The sequence below is a fragment of the Agelaius tricolor genome, unplaced genomic scaffold (genome assembly GCF_023055355.1).
Source record: "Agelaius tricolor isolate 1412-34295 unplaced genomic scaffold, bAgeTri1.0.p SCAF_33, whole genome shotgun sequence".
Lineage (NCBI taxonomy): Eukaryota > Metazoa > Chordata > Aves > Passeriformes > Icteridae > Agelaius > Agelaius tricolor.
In genome coordinates, this window is record NW_027269293.1 from 5,728,809 (window position 1) to 5,743,867 (window position 15,059).

General features: G+C 47.5%; 1 protein-coding gene across 1 annotated transcript in view; it reads right to left on the reverse strand.

Moving 5' to 3' along the window:
• The window catches only part of LMNB2 (lamin B2), a 36,489-nt gene extending 32,405 nt beyond the window's left edge, over positions 1-4,084 (reverse strand). Inside the window, exon 1 of the mRNA XM_071452035.1 lies at positions 3,814-4,084. Within this exon, the coding sequence (XP_071308136.1) occupies positions 3,814-4,050 (237 nt within the window). The 5' untranslated portion in view covers positions 4,051-4,084. The remainder of the gene's footprint in view (positions 1-3,813) is intronic.
• Positions 4,085-15,059: the final 10,975 nt, after the last annotated feature.

Consider the following 15,059-nt stretch of genomic DNA (forward strand, 5'->3'; position numbering starts at 1 on the left):
GTCACCTCCCAGATGACACCTACAGTGCCAGAAAACCATTTAACCCAATATTTTAGAGGATGCAACTTGAGTGACTGACCCAATGTCCACAGCAGCATCTAAGTATGTATTTTGCAGGTGACAACTAGGCAACACCAGACCTTCATATCCTGGTCAGGACAGTAGCTTTGGCCACCACACATGGTGCACACAAAGGGCAAGGTAGCTCCAACACTGGCAGGTAAGAGGAAACCATGTGAGATTGCAGCCACCTGCACTCACACCCACAGAGATGGGAAGACACGAGTGAAGAGGGAACCCCACAGATCCTCTTTTTGTTACAAGGGCAACTGCTGTCAGCAGCTGAGGCTCCCAAGGATCTTATTTTTCTAATTCTCCTTTGAGGGGGTGAGCACAGTGGGATGTCCTCAGAACAGTGCAGTAATCCCTCCTGTCCCCATCAAAACATCTGTTCCAGAAGGCTACAACCATAAGCACTGCAGAAGAGGGCAGGGAGTCAGTAAAACAGAACTGAGGAGAGCTCTAGGATTGTTCTCTTAGCTCTTCCAGTATGTCCCCTCCCAGCCTCGCAAATTAGATTATTGCAACAGTGACCCCAACATAGTGAGAATAGCATCAGTCATGTACTAAGGATGTAGAAAAACAACGGGATGAGCTCAATTTCTCTTCTGTCACAGGCTAACTTACACAAGGGCAGTGATGGAGGAAAGCAAACAGAGAAGGAATGAGGTTCCCTCAGTCACATCTGCAAACTTTTTTTTTGCATTTGTCTGAGGGCTTACAGTATACACTTTTTATTTGTCTAGGTGCCTACTGCATACAAGTAAAGCAGCATTGGAAAAGGTTAGGAAAAAGGCTATAATTAATAAAGAACTAAAGATTAATCAACTGCAAAGCTCCTTTTCTCTGCTGTTAAGAGATGGCAGCCCTGTGTTCATCAAAAAGAACAGGAATTGTATTGTTCGAAGACCATGCTGAGATTGCCACACAAACAGCTGCTTTCTGCAATCTTGTTCAAATTGGTAGTTGAAACAACGAGGAAAAAGAACATCCTGATCAGCTGATGATTAAAGAATCTCTGGCAGAACAATAACTACACTCCTTGCCCGATCAGCATCAGTAGAACTTCTCTCATCCAGAAGACACTACCCTAAACCAGAACTTTGAGCACAGAGCAAAACTGTTCCCAGACACGCAGGGTTGGGGCAGGGGGTGTCAGGAATGGTCACCCATTACTCAGGACATGTCATGTCAGTAAGTAACAGTCTCTGCCAGCTCAGGTATGGTCCCTGTGGGATACTTGAGTGACAAGCAAAGAACAAACATCTCTCTAACCATGATAACCATGGTTCTGTATACTGCTTGCCACAGCTGTCCTTAACTTTGAGAAATCCACCTTTGATCATGGACCCCATCATCTGCCCTCTAGGCAAAAGTCTCAGGTAGTAACCAATAGCCCATTGGTGAGCAGTGCTTCCTGTCTGCTTCCCACAATGTGCACGATACCACCTACCACAGTGGCAGGTGACATCTTCTGCCATAACCAAAGAAAAGCCAAAAATAACAGAATATTCAATTAGCTTTTATAAATAGTAAATAAGATCAGACTTAAATTTACACACAGTTGAGGACAAGAAACGGGAATTTGCATTTTGAACACTGTGGAAAAAGAAAATAGTCTCCTATAAGCATGCAGAGCTTAGATGCTTACATATATAAAGATTTAATAATCTTTAAATCTTTCTCTCTTTGCAGAGAGAACAGTATGCAAATTTCACTGGACTATGTTTAACTGTGCTTCTACGCAGAAGTTAGAGCTGCTTTGGGGTTTGTTTGGGGGGAGGTTGTGGGATTTGGAGGGTTTATTTTTATTTAATATCTTATTTCACACTAAGCCTAATCATTTTATGAAGGCAAATTCCAACAGTTAATAATTGTTGGAATTTGCTGAATTGCCAGCAGAAAATCCAATTTACTAGGTTGGTCCCAAAAGTGAAAGGACAGGATTCTCCCATTCAAGTAAATAGAAAATCTGACAACTCTGTGAAGGCTTACTGCTTCCACAGTCCTAAACCAATGTCCACTGCCCAGCACTAAAACAATAAAACTACAAAGTTTCCTTCTGTGGACATATGTAAAGAATAAATAAACCTTCCTAAAGGGATGAGGAAAGTATTTAGCAAAGGTGGTCCAGAGACAAGCCAAAGCATCGGTGCCAAAGAAGAGCTTGATAAATCCTGAAGAAGTTTGTTATGTCTGAGGATTAAGACCTTTTTGAAGTCTGGATGAAAAAAAACAGAGGCAGAAAGCTCAAAGTAACCAAAAGGCTCCCATTCGCAAGTTTATTTTCTGATTACTGCATCAGAATACTTTTCAGAATTGCTCAAACGGTACACTGTTACAAACTGTTTTAAACTCATGTTAAAAGTCCAATGAAATTATATCAACGCTGTCTGCTTGTCCTCTTACTCCTGCCAGCAATAGAATTACATTCTCACTCTTGCATTTCAAAGGGATAGTCCTTCTAGACTCCAGCGATCTACAGCTTAGAAGTTTCCTAAATTAGATGTGTTTATTTTGTTTATAGCATGATTTCACACGGTAAGTTATGCTTCATGCTTAGAAATAGCTAGCGATTTTGAAAGCATGGAAGTCTCAATGTATCATTAAGTGATACAAAAGGACTTTAAAGGTACTCTGGTTTAGGCATACATGCACTGATTGCACGTACTCCAAACCATCCCCAAATAAGACATTATAACATCTGCTCTACTTAAACAAAATTAAATCAAATCCTCCTCCCAACACCCCGAGTATCATCAAATCAGCATCTCAAGGGGTGAAAAAAGGAAAAAGAACAACAAAATGTAAAAGCTACACAGTGGCACAGCGATCCATCACATCCCAGAAGTGACAGTCCAGGCTGTTTATTGATAGACTTTCCACAGCACCTTAACATCATCTCAGTGGTGGGACACCGCACCTTGCTGAGGGGGTTTGGGCTTGCCCAGGACGGGACTGTCCCCAGTGTGTCACCGACTACATCCTTCCGCCACAGGCGAAGGAGAGTACCGCGGAAAGCAGACGCCACAGAACAGGGAAAAGCAAAGCTTAGGAAAAAAATCAAGCAGTTTTGCTTCCAAAATTCGAGGAAACAAATCAGAGTCACTTACACGGACTTGATTCCGAGTATTTACGGAGTCTGTAAAAGATTTCCTACGGTCAGAGGCAAAGCCAGCCCAAACCTTTTCAAATCTCCCACCCCACTGCATCAGCCGTCAAGACAGAGGCCGTAGGGGACACTCAACAAGCCGGTACCAGAGTACGCGTGTGCTGTGGGCGCGGGGCATTGGAGGACTCGGACTGCACGCGACCCCGGCCGAGCCCCGCCCGCGGCCAAGGGACCCGCAGCGGGTTCGCGCTGCGGCCCGGCCGGCGCGGGAGCCGCCAGTCCCGCCTGCAGCGCCGTGTCCGCCCCGCTCCGCTCCCGCCACCGGCACGGGCTCCTCCCCGTGCCGAATCCCGACCTCAGACGCCTCCAGTGTGTCGCCAGTAGCCCCTCAGCGCGACACCGCGGCCAGAGAGCCCCCGGCCGCCCTGAGGGGTCGCGCGGGTAGGTGCTGGGTCTTCACGGCCCCCGCTCCCCGCGCGGCGGACGGGCATGGCGCGGCGGCCACACGGAGCCGCCACAGCGCACCGCGCGGGGAACGGGCGGGAGCTGGCCGGGCGAGTCCCGGGCCGCGGACCCGCCCCGGGACGGAGGCGTGGGGCGCCACAGGAACAGTCGCTGCTCGCCCCCAACTCCGGCCGTACCTCCCGGGTGGTGACCTCCTCCTTCTCCGATATCTTCAGCAGCAGTCGATCGTTCTCCAGCTCCAGTGCCCGCACACGGTCAATGTAAACGGCCAGGCGGTCATTGAGCTGCCGCAGTTCCTCCTTCTCCTGCAGCCGGGAGATGCGGGTCGGCGACAACGGGGTCCCGCCGGGAGTGCCGCGGCTCGGAGTGCCTGACATGGCGCTGGGCTGGCGGGCGGGCGGGCAGCGACTCATTCAATCCCGCCGCACCGGGGGAGGGAGCGCTAAGATGGCGGGCGGGCGGCCCCTTGCGCCGCGGCGCCGCCTGGGACATGCAGTCCCGGCGCCAAGATGGCCGCGGGCGGTAGCAGCGGCTGCCATTTTGCGCCCGATCGGGGATTGCGGGTGCCGTGCGGGCTGCGTGTCAAGGACAGAACCGGGCTGGGGCTAGTTCTGAAGCGAAGAGGTTTTGGTGGCAACTGCGGAAGAGACCGGAGCCACCAACAGGACTGAGCTTCACCCGCTCCTGGCGGAGCAGCAGCCCGGATCCCGCGCGGGGCTCAGGCCTGTGGGCTGACGGGTTCCCTGAAAGGGTGGGTTTGTGTGTTTTCACTGTAGCTCCCTAAAATGTCGTCCACAGCCGCCTGTGCACTGTGTGATGTTGCCCTTCTTTGCTGTCGGCTCTGCACAGGCCAGGGTCCAGATCTGTGCTGAAATGGAGAAAACATGGATTGGACGTCCCCAGGGTCGTCCTGGTTGATATTTTTAGGAGTGCCTAAAGAGATGTTTTTTGGCTACGTAGTCAAACTTTGTATAAACTAAAATTCACTGAGAAGTTTTCTGTTCCTGAATATTTGGAGCAGTATTTTCCCCCAAAACCTCAAATTCTGTCAATTCTTGCACATTAACTAGTATAAACTAGATTACCATTCCCAAAAGCTGTTCCTGGTCTTGTGCCTTTCAGCTGAGGGAGCTGAAGGGAGGGCTGAGAAAAAGGAGAAGCTGAAAAAACAGACTGAAAAGTCTGTCATCTGTATGAAGAGCAAAGAGAAAAAGTAGCAAGAGCATTATGCAGAGGTGGGAGTATAGGTCTGGATAGAGAAACCAGAAAGACAGCAAGAAAATACAGAATACAATGTGAAAACTTAGGGACCCAGTGTGAGAAAGTAGGTAGTAGTTATTTGGTCTCAAAATAGAGCTAAAACGATCTTCATGTGAAATCCTAGTATCAAGTACACCTCAAACTGGAAAACCTTGGAATAAACCCAGGAATTCTGGATGCTTAATATCCACGTGGGCAAATAGTTGTAAGTCTCTCTAGCAATCACTGCATAAATCACAGGTTTTCACCTGAATGTGCTTGCCTCAAAATGTCCATCTGGTACAAAACTATTTGTCCTGGCTGTGTGAGACAGCAGAGTGCCTGTCCCACCTGCCCGGGCATCTCCTCTCCCGGGACAGCGCTGAGTGTCCCTTCACACCTTCGCCTCCTACCGAGAATTTCCACACCAGTCTGTGGAGCTGTGGGTATCAGTGGGTTCCCCGGAGGGTGTTTGTGAGTGACAGCTAAAATGGAACCAAGAACACTCCCCGTGCACTTTCTGAAAAGCACATGAGGGTCGTTGCCGGCAGGGCGCTGCCAGTGAGAGCTGATGATACGATGGGTGACTTGGGTGAAATTCAGCTTTCTGCCCGAATCGGGAAAGGAAGCAGAGAGCAGAGACTACAAATCCCAGGGTGCTGTGCTCGCTGCTCGCAGGGAGGTCGGATCCTGCCCCATCCGCCTCTGCGCTTTGTTCCAGCCACGCTCGGGAGTTGCAGTACAGTACAGCGCGTGTTTTGAATTTTGGCGCCTGTCTGCAAACTGTAACCGAACTGCTGCTGGACCAGCTCCAGCCACAACCCCAACCCCTTCTCCTGCCCCACGTAGTCCGTGTCGTCTCTAACAGCATTGTCTTCCCCCGAGCAAACCAAAAAAAGACCCCTGAGCATCAAGCAGTGCACTTAAAGTGAACTTTTTCTCTCTTTAACATTCAGTTTCCAACACTAGCAAATTTGTGGAAGACCAGCTATAAACTCTGTTTGTGTTAAGACAGGAAAAAATATTTTAAGAATGATGAAAGCCACTGTGTAAGCATTTTTGGGTTAGCTCACTTCTCTTGTTATTTGATGCGATCATCTGTGCATCTTTCATATTTTAGAAATTCTTTTAAGCTTTTTGCCTAATTTTGATTGATAATGTAAACGAGATGTAAATTCCCTAATTCCCTTTGTTCATGAAGTTGAGAAAATGGCTTAGAAACTTTGTTTCAAGAGTTTATGTGCTTTGAATTTTTTTTTTTTTTTTTTTTTTGGGGGGGGTTTGGGGTTCTTTTGTTGTTGGTTGGCTTTTTTGTGTTTTTTTGGTTTTGGGTTGCGGGTTTTTGTGTGGGTTTCTTTGTTTGTTTTGTTCCCTTTTTTGTTTTTGGTTTTTTTTCTGTTTGTTTGGTTTAGTTTAGTTTTTTTTTTTTTCCTTCTAGTGTTACTGGGTATTTTCATAGTGTTGCTATCAACTGTATTGAAGTAAAGGTTTTTATCAAAATATACTTCCTGAAATATGCATCTATAATTATACCTGATATTTTCTACATTTTTTAGAAAGTCCGTTTCTTTAGCAGTAACCTGGACACTTGCACAATTTCACCCCTGACACCAATCTCCACTTGTTAACAGAATATGTATGTTCACTTTTCCTCTCTTCTAAAATGAACAGAATGGTTTGGGGGTGAGATGGGGAGAGGAAGCATCAAGGAAGAAAGGGAAGTGGAAAAGCTGAGTGCCTGCTCACCAGCTGTGTTTTCCAGGGAGTGCAACACAAGTTTCAGTTGTGGTTTTGGCATCTGTTTAAATACTGGTCCTCTTGGATCCCTCTTATGATAGGGATTTAGTATTGAACCACAGTCAATATGGTGACTCATCTCTTCATATTTAGCAATTAATTTTTCATTAGAGACCTTGACAGGTCTTTGCTACCCAAAACAATTTTACAATAAACTCCTGTTTTGAGCAGGTAGAATGGATTTGTTATCCCAAGACAAAATAATTTAGTGTTTGACAAAGGGATGGTGTAAGGATGTGTCAGCCTCACCTGGCTAGGAAAACAGATGTAAAAAAAAAAAAAAAAAAAAGAGTACACTGCAGCTTCTGCCTTGCCCACTCTCCCAGGCTTTCCCTTTGTGGAAAGTGGAGCAGAGGAGGAAGCTGCTGCAGATACAGATCCCACCCTGATATAAAGTCAGGAACTTGGAAGAGCCCTGGGTTCAGTATTGAAGTTCTAGCTCAAAGACACTTGCAACATTTCTGACTGTCTGCATAGGATAAAAATAAACTTTCGGGATGTCAGACACAGACAGTAGAGATTGGCTCTGTTTGGGTCTGGAGTATTTCTTCCACCAGATAAATTAAGGAATTGCTTCTAGTACGTAATAAAGACAAAGGGAAACCTTGTGTACCTTTTGATGCAGGGCACCTTCTCATTCGTTGACCAGTTTCCTGTACGTTTGGGTGTAACAAATTTTCTGATGCTATCTGGGATTTCATAATGACTCTGACATTTTCATAAATCTGAAGATACAGGATTTCCAATGCTATTTCTTAACTGCTTTTGTTTCTCAGCAGTTGCTGCCACATTCTCCCATTTCTCATTTTACACTCCTTTATTTGTATGTCTTGAATAGGATTATTTCTAGCTTTCCTGTAGTCACCTAACTCCCCCTCTGCCTCATGTTCTTCACCTTACTCAAAAAGCCAGACAATGTTTCATTGATTGTCTCAGATATTGTCACTAATTTCAGGAAGGAGAAAGGATTGAACATATATCACATAACATTTTCCTATCAGTCCAAATTCAATCTGGCCTCAGTATTAGTGCTCAAAAAATTGCTAGCAATGAGTCCAAGTCTGGAAGAAGTACTCATATCTCACCACAGAGTTCCACTCCTGAATTTCATCTTTCACTGAATAAAATAGTTTCCAGCAGTGTCAGGACAGAAAGCACTAAAGCAAGTAGAGAAATGAATGGTATACCATGAGTCATGGATGAAACCTTCCTCATGCACTACGAGGAAGTTTACTGAGATGTAGAAAAGAGCAAAGAGGAACATGGCACACAACTGTGGGCTTAAGCCAACAGCAGACTGACTGTAGGACAAGGGCTTTTTTCAAGACAAGACATTAGGCTGTAACGTGTAAAGGGTGTGGTTTTTCTGAATCCAGCATGTACTGTTTGACAGGAGTTTTGAAAAATAATATTCTTTTGCCAGCATTTACCTCCCTACTGAGGCAGAATTCAAGCTGTATCATGCTGGGGGAAGTGCCAACCAAGTCTGGACAGAGAGAACTCTGGTCTGTGATTGGAATTGTTCCCTCTTTTGTGGCAGGAAGGTGAGTAACTTCCAAGTGTGGCCCTTCAGACTCGTACTGGTACCAGACCCTGTTCTCATGTGATCAGAAAGAAATGAGAATTTAATTGAAAAAAACATTACACATTTCCCAACATTTCAACAGAAAAGGGGCAAAAGAAGATGCTGAGGGGTCAGTGTTAGGGGCCTCCCAACTTTCCATGATTTGTTTATAATAGCATGTTATAGGTTAGAGTTTTTATTTGGTTTTTCTTTTCTTTTAGGGAATTCCCCCCTCTCGCTTTTTTTTTTTTTTTTTTTTTTTTTTTTTTTTTTTTTTTTTTTTTTTTTTTTGCTAAGAAACAATAACGATCAGGTACTTAAGAAGGGCAAAAGAAATTGCCAAGCTCAGGGGAGAGAATGGTATCTGGCTGCATTACTCTTATCTAAAAGTTTCTCTCGGAGGGGCAGAGATACTGTGGGAATCGGGCTGGTAAAAGAAAGGGACGAGGAAACTGCAAGCTCGCTTGCTCTCTCGGATTTGGAGGAAGGTTGGAGCTGCTGCCTGCGGTGGGAATGCGCTGCCCCTGCGGGAGCCCAGCCCGGTCCTGCTTCTTCTACTTCTACCGTGGGGTGATGCTTTTGCTCGTGACCGCAGCCACTGAACTGGGACGTTATTAACACCTGCCTCAACTAACAAAGGACCCTCCCCATTTACTCGGGTGCCTCAGGGGAAACCCCGGGATCCCCGAGTCCCCTCCCGCTCCGAGGGAGCCTCTCCCGGCGGTGCTCGGGAGCCGAGCGGCCCCTGCCCAGCCCCACCGCTTCTCTGCCACTGCTCCGGGTTTTTCACTGCCCTGTAACTCAGCAGCCCTGCCTGCCGGGACACCCCTCGGCCCCTGCTACAGCTGCGGAGTTTCTGTTACATTTCGTTTGCTACTCCGGAGTCTGCTCGTCCCTGCGGTTCCAGCCACCGCTCCGAGGCTCCTGCCGCAGCCCCTTTCCGCCATCCAGACCCCCCGCCACTGCCGTGTGGAGAGGCGGCCGGGCTGGGCCACAGCGCCCCCTGCAGCCGCGGGGGAATCATCGCACCTGCCCCGCCCGGCCGGGAGCCGCCGGCGCCCCTGCCGGCTGTGCCCGGAACTGCACCAAAGGGGAAAGCGCCGAGAGAGGCCGGGACTGGGGCTGGGGCTGGGGCTGTGCTTGGGGCTGGGGCTGGGGCTGTGCTTGGGGCTGGGGCTGTGCTTGGGGCTGGGGCTGGGGCTGTGCCTGGGGCTGGGGCTGGGGCTGTGCCTGGGGCTGGGGCTGGGGCTGGGGCTGTGCTTGGGGCTGGGGCTGTGCTTGGGGCTGGGGCTGGGGCTGGGGCTGTGCCTGGGGCTGGGGCTGGGGCTGGGGCTGGGGCTGTGCTTGGGGCTGGGGCTGTGCTTGGGGCTGGGGCTGGATCTGTGCTTGGGGCTGGGGCTGTGCTTGGGGCTGGGTCTGGGTCTCCCCAGGATTCAAGAATTCTTCCAAACTTACAGGAAAACAGATTTCTTGGCAGCTGAATACCATGAAAGCACCACTGAAAACAGATGAGCTGTCCAGGTAGAAAAATGCCACTGCTTCCTTCCAGATTGTGTCAGCCTTTGGAGCAGACCATGGGCATGCCTTGTGCAGAGCAGCTGCTGTCAAAAGAGATAAAGAGTAACATTATTCTAAAATGAAGGAAGGGATTATTCACATCACTTTTAATGAAATATTAGGCCAATAATCTCTAACACAGTGAGTTTTGTTATTCACAACAGAGCTGGATTCTATTCTCATTAGACTTCCAGTAATCCAATTGTTAGGGTAGCCCCAATTCTCAGCAACCTGTGGAGTTCAACTTCCCTCATTTCCTGTGCCAGCCCCTCATCATTTAGCCATTCGACAGTTTGGAGAGGACAGTGAAGGAGGGTGGGGGCTGGCTCTGAATACAGTTCCTCTGATTTCAAAAAGCTTGCATTATCAGCCAGGAGCAATCCCAGCTCTGCTCCAAGAATCCCTTAAATCATTGCTATGCCAGTGGAGCTGTGGGAGGGGAGCATGCAATGCTCACACCCCTGCATTGTTATTATATAAAGCCTGGCACTCATCTGCTAAAGAAAACAAACCCAGCATTTTTTTCAAGACAACCATTTGGTGCTTAATTTCCATATCCTCGGCCCAACTGCAGCTGGCTAGGTGCCCACCACCATAGAGTTATTTACATATTTTCCTCCAGCAGCTGCAGTAACCTGTTCTGTTCTTCATGTCTTGCCAGCTTTTGTCATGGTCTCAATGGAGAGAAATATTTGTCTTCTGCTATTAAACAAACAAACCAGCTCCCACCGGAGTTCAGTTTTTAGTGCAGAAAGGTCAAAGTACAAACCTTTGATTCCACTTTGAAAGAGAATTATCTCCTTATCCCATCATGCACTGTAACATGCTACATGTATTTGGGAGTGCTGATTACTTAAGCCAGAGGTTCTGTCAAAGGTAAAGTTTGCAGAGTAAAACATATGTGAGAAGGAAGAAGACAGGCCTAGGGAGATAACAAGGTATGTGCATGGGATCAGTCTCTCTTGGATATATTGCATGATTAATCAAGGAGATGAAAGGAATGCTTTCTGCAACTCCAAAGTGTGCTCCACCCAAGATCTCAAAGTATTTTACAAAGGATAATTCATTAAGCTTTATAATGATCTTGCAACAAAACTAAGATGACTATGAAGATTTTTCAGTTAATGTCTGTATGTTTAGAGTTTCATGGAGTAGCTCTTTGAACCTGGCTTTCATGTCACAGAGTAATAGAATCACAGATTGATTTGGGTTTGGACTGGAAGGGACCCTAAAGCTCTTCTTGTTCCATCTGCTTGCCATGGCCAAGGACATCTTTTACCTTCCAAAGGCTGCTCCAAGCCCTGTCTAGCCTGGCCTGGGACACTTCCAGGGATGGGGCAGCCACAGCTGCTCTAGACAACCTGTACTAGGGCCTCACCACCCTCACAGGGAAGAATTTCTTCTCAATATCCCATCTAACCCTGCCCTCTGGCAGTGGAAAGCCATTCCCCTTTGTCCACGCCCTTGTCCAAAGTCCCTCTCCATCTCTCTTGGAGCCCTTTTAGGGGCTGTCAATACATCTGTCTCATGGGAAAATGTTTTTCCAGTCTACAGCTGGAGACAACAGTGAAGTGCTGGAGCACTGCCTCAGTTAACACTTGTGTTGGAGCTGCATGTCCCTAAACAGCCCCAGCTAACCATGAACCTGCAGCAGGAAGCCATTGCTGTCTTGAGTTTGGTACAGTCAGGAGAGACTGTGCCCTACCCCACCCTCCTGCAGCCTGTGCTCTGTACTGAATTTTGAAGGCTAGCAGCATCACATCACTTCTTTCTTTACCATGAGAATGCATGTAGATGGGCAGGTTCAAGAATCAGATGTTTTGAGCAGCCATGAGAGATTTGCTTGGATGGACTAAATGGGCAGAAGCTACAGCAAATGAGGAAAAGCTTTTATTTGATAGTGATATTTCCAGGCTTCCTCTGCACTGTTAAACCCCAGTTCTGAGTATGAGAATAGCATAGATTTGTAGAATTTAGTTTGTTTTATACTGTCTGGAGAAAGTTTGAATGTACAAAAAAGATCAGCTTCAGCATGGCCCTATGTAGTGTAGTGTGACAGGCTGGCATGCAGAAAATTGTGCCCTGGAAAGATCAGGGCCACTGCTCGGGGGCTGGGTGGGTGTCCTCACTCGGTGGATAATCTGCCCAAGTGCAGGAAATTAAGGCTGGGCCTGTTCTGACTGAACCTCTGAGCTTCTTCAAGTGCAAAAGGTATAACCCTATGGAATCCAGAAAAACACCTGCTGTGATCAAGGTGTTGGGCTTCCCAAACTGTAGAGAACTAACAAGTGGCATGGATTCACTGACAATCCTTCCTGTGTGCCAAGGAGACCAGGCCAGTTCTCCTTCAGTATACCAGGAAATATTGCCCCAGTTTCACAGGCATGGTGTCCACATCTATCTCTCCCAGCAGTGTGGATAGATCTGTGATACTCCCATCATAAATGATCATCCATCTGTGGGGATTTACTCACACCATTAACAGAGATTATCCCCAGACCAGTGCACGTGTGTGCAACCCCATGACACATGTGGCCACATCCTTAAGGACTGCTTGAGGTCTAGCACCAATTTGGCAATTATCTTGGAGAACAGTCTACCTGAAAACACCTGTCTGACATGTGAGACTCATGCTCAGCTTTAAACATGGAAATAATCTGGTATTTGCTGGGTAATAAGGAAGCAGTTGATAAACCATGATGCAGCTGTTGCTTGGGTTTGCATTTTTATAGCATGTTTGGAGTGGGAAGTCAGGGAATGCTCGAAAATTGCAGACACTTAAATGGTCTCAGAATGGAGAAAGGCAGAGAGATCAGTTTGAGGCTACATGGCCAGTAAGGCCATTGACAGTTTATACTGACAATTTAACTTAAAAACCAATAAAAAGTTAAGTCAATGATGCATGCTGGACATCGTGTAGATGAGCCTCCACTTGCAGGAGTCATAGTGCAAATGGCTAGAAATGTGCATCTTCTCATCTGTGCCAGTATTGATCTGACCGGGCCTGGAGAAGCAGAAGCTCAGATCTGCTCAAGCCTGGCAAGTTTGCATGTTGCAGAACATAAATCACTATTTTCCCTCTCTACCCCTGCTAAGCAAATATGTTTGGATATCCCTGGCTGTTCTGGTTCAGTGGCCATCCCAACTTGTGGCAGGGTCTGGAGGGCTGGCCTGAGGCCAGTGGGGAGAATACCCTCACCTTACATCTGGCAAGGAGCCGGGAGTCCTTCCACTGTAGTACCTGGGCACCTTCCAGTGTAGTGCCTAGAGGTGCTCAGCCAGCCTCAGGATATATTTGGCTTCATAACTAGGACTCCCAGGAGATAATTCTGTGTGAAGAATCCATACTTCTGTGGGCCACCCATGGGCACTGGGACTACTGAGCCCTTTACTTTTGCTCTATTGTTGCACAAATCTCTTGAATTTCATTTACTTTTTCATCTAGTTTTCTCCTTCTCACCCTGCACGTTTCTCCTTCGGTGTCAATGACAGGTAGCACCCTGGACACACCAGCCAATTCATGACCAATTTTCCTTTTAGTTCTTGTAAAAAATACCTTCTCATGTAAAAGAAATAGCAACATTTGCTTTCTACAGGACTCTGCTGTTGGGATATATATATATATATATATATATATATATATATATACAAGGAAGGACCAACATCTTATTGGAAGATGGATACCCCATTACTTTTATCTTCCCAGGAAACAGTCTTGCCAGGTTGTCCCTGCAGTCCTTGGCATATTGGTGAGTCTTTGTCTGAATGAACTCACTCTAGGAAGGACCTCCCCTTTGCAGTTCCCCTATCTTCCTCAACCTTTGCATCATTCTTGCTGCTTTTCTGACTTCCTTTGGCTTCAGTACCTCAGTGACCAGTGGCTGCTGCCTGTCCTGCAGAAGGTCACAGGTATGCCCCAGACACTGCAGATGCTCCTAGTCTGCAAGGATAAAGTGTGGGCATCCATCCATGTTAACAAGGAGCAAGAAATATTAGAATTCTAAGCTTTTGTTAACCATGTTGTGTCATGAGCTCAGTCATGAAAACTGCTTTGTAGCTGCCTGGTGGTGTATGGTAAAAGCAAATAGCACAGCTGAGAGCCAGCTCACACACAGCTGCTCCTCTGGAATGGTGTCACTGACTGGAGAATGAAGAGGAGCTCTTCTTGCCTCCACCATGGCCACTCAAGGCCCTCTTGGGGTGAGTAAGATATTTACCATTGCTCAGTGGGACTCAGCCTGGGCAGGCAGTGTCCAAACAGCTTCTCTTACAAGAAGCACCTGGGGCTGCTCAGGTAAATGAGCCCACGTCACCATGAGGCTGCAGGAAAGCTTGTGCCAAAATGGTGGAGGATCCTTCATACAGGCACTCTGCCTCTGCAGATATGCCTACCTCCTTCCTCTGCAGCACCTATGTGAGTCCACCTGCGCAGGGCACAGCAGTTTGCAGCAATTGTCCCCTTCACTGGCTGTAAGTGCTGCCCATGTCTCTTGTCCATGCTGCAGACTGAGCATCTCAACCCATCTTCCCCTCCAACCTCCCCTTCACAGTCAGGTTACCCAAAGGCTCATACTGGCAACCCCTTCTCCTGTGCGATGTTCCTGAACAGCAAAGAGCTGCATGCTGGCCCTGGAGGACTGCTCCTGCCTGGGCTCCCAGCACCATGCCCGGGCGTCATGGTTTGACACTGGCCAAATGCCAGGCACCCACAAGAGTCGTTCGCTTACCCTCCTGCTACAGTTGGGCAAAGGAGAGGGAAAACAATTAATGAAGGGCTCATGAGTTGAGATAAAAACTAGGAGAAAAACACTCTAAGGGCAAAAGGTTTAAATTTAAAGGGACAAATTAAATTTTTTATTAACAGAGTCAGAGGAGGATAATGAGAAGTAAAGCAAGTGCACCTTTTTTCCCCCCAGACCCTCCCTCCTACCCACCAAGAGCACAGGGAAACAGGGTGTGGGGGTTTTGGTGAGTTCATCACTTAATATCTTCTGTTCATTCAGGGAGAGGAGTCTTTTGTCTGCTATGCCATGGGGTCCCTCCCATGGGCAATCATCCCAAAACTGTTGTGGTGTGGGTCACTCATCCAAGGGGTGCAGTCCCTTAAGGATAGGCTGCTCTAGTTTGGAAGCAAGGGCTCTCTCTCTCTCTATCTCTGGAAGCTGGGGCCCCTTCTCTCTATTTGGGTCTCCCACTGGATCATGGCTTTCTCTGGCATCTACCCGCTCCAGTGTGAGCACTTTTCCCATGAGCTACAAGTGGCTC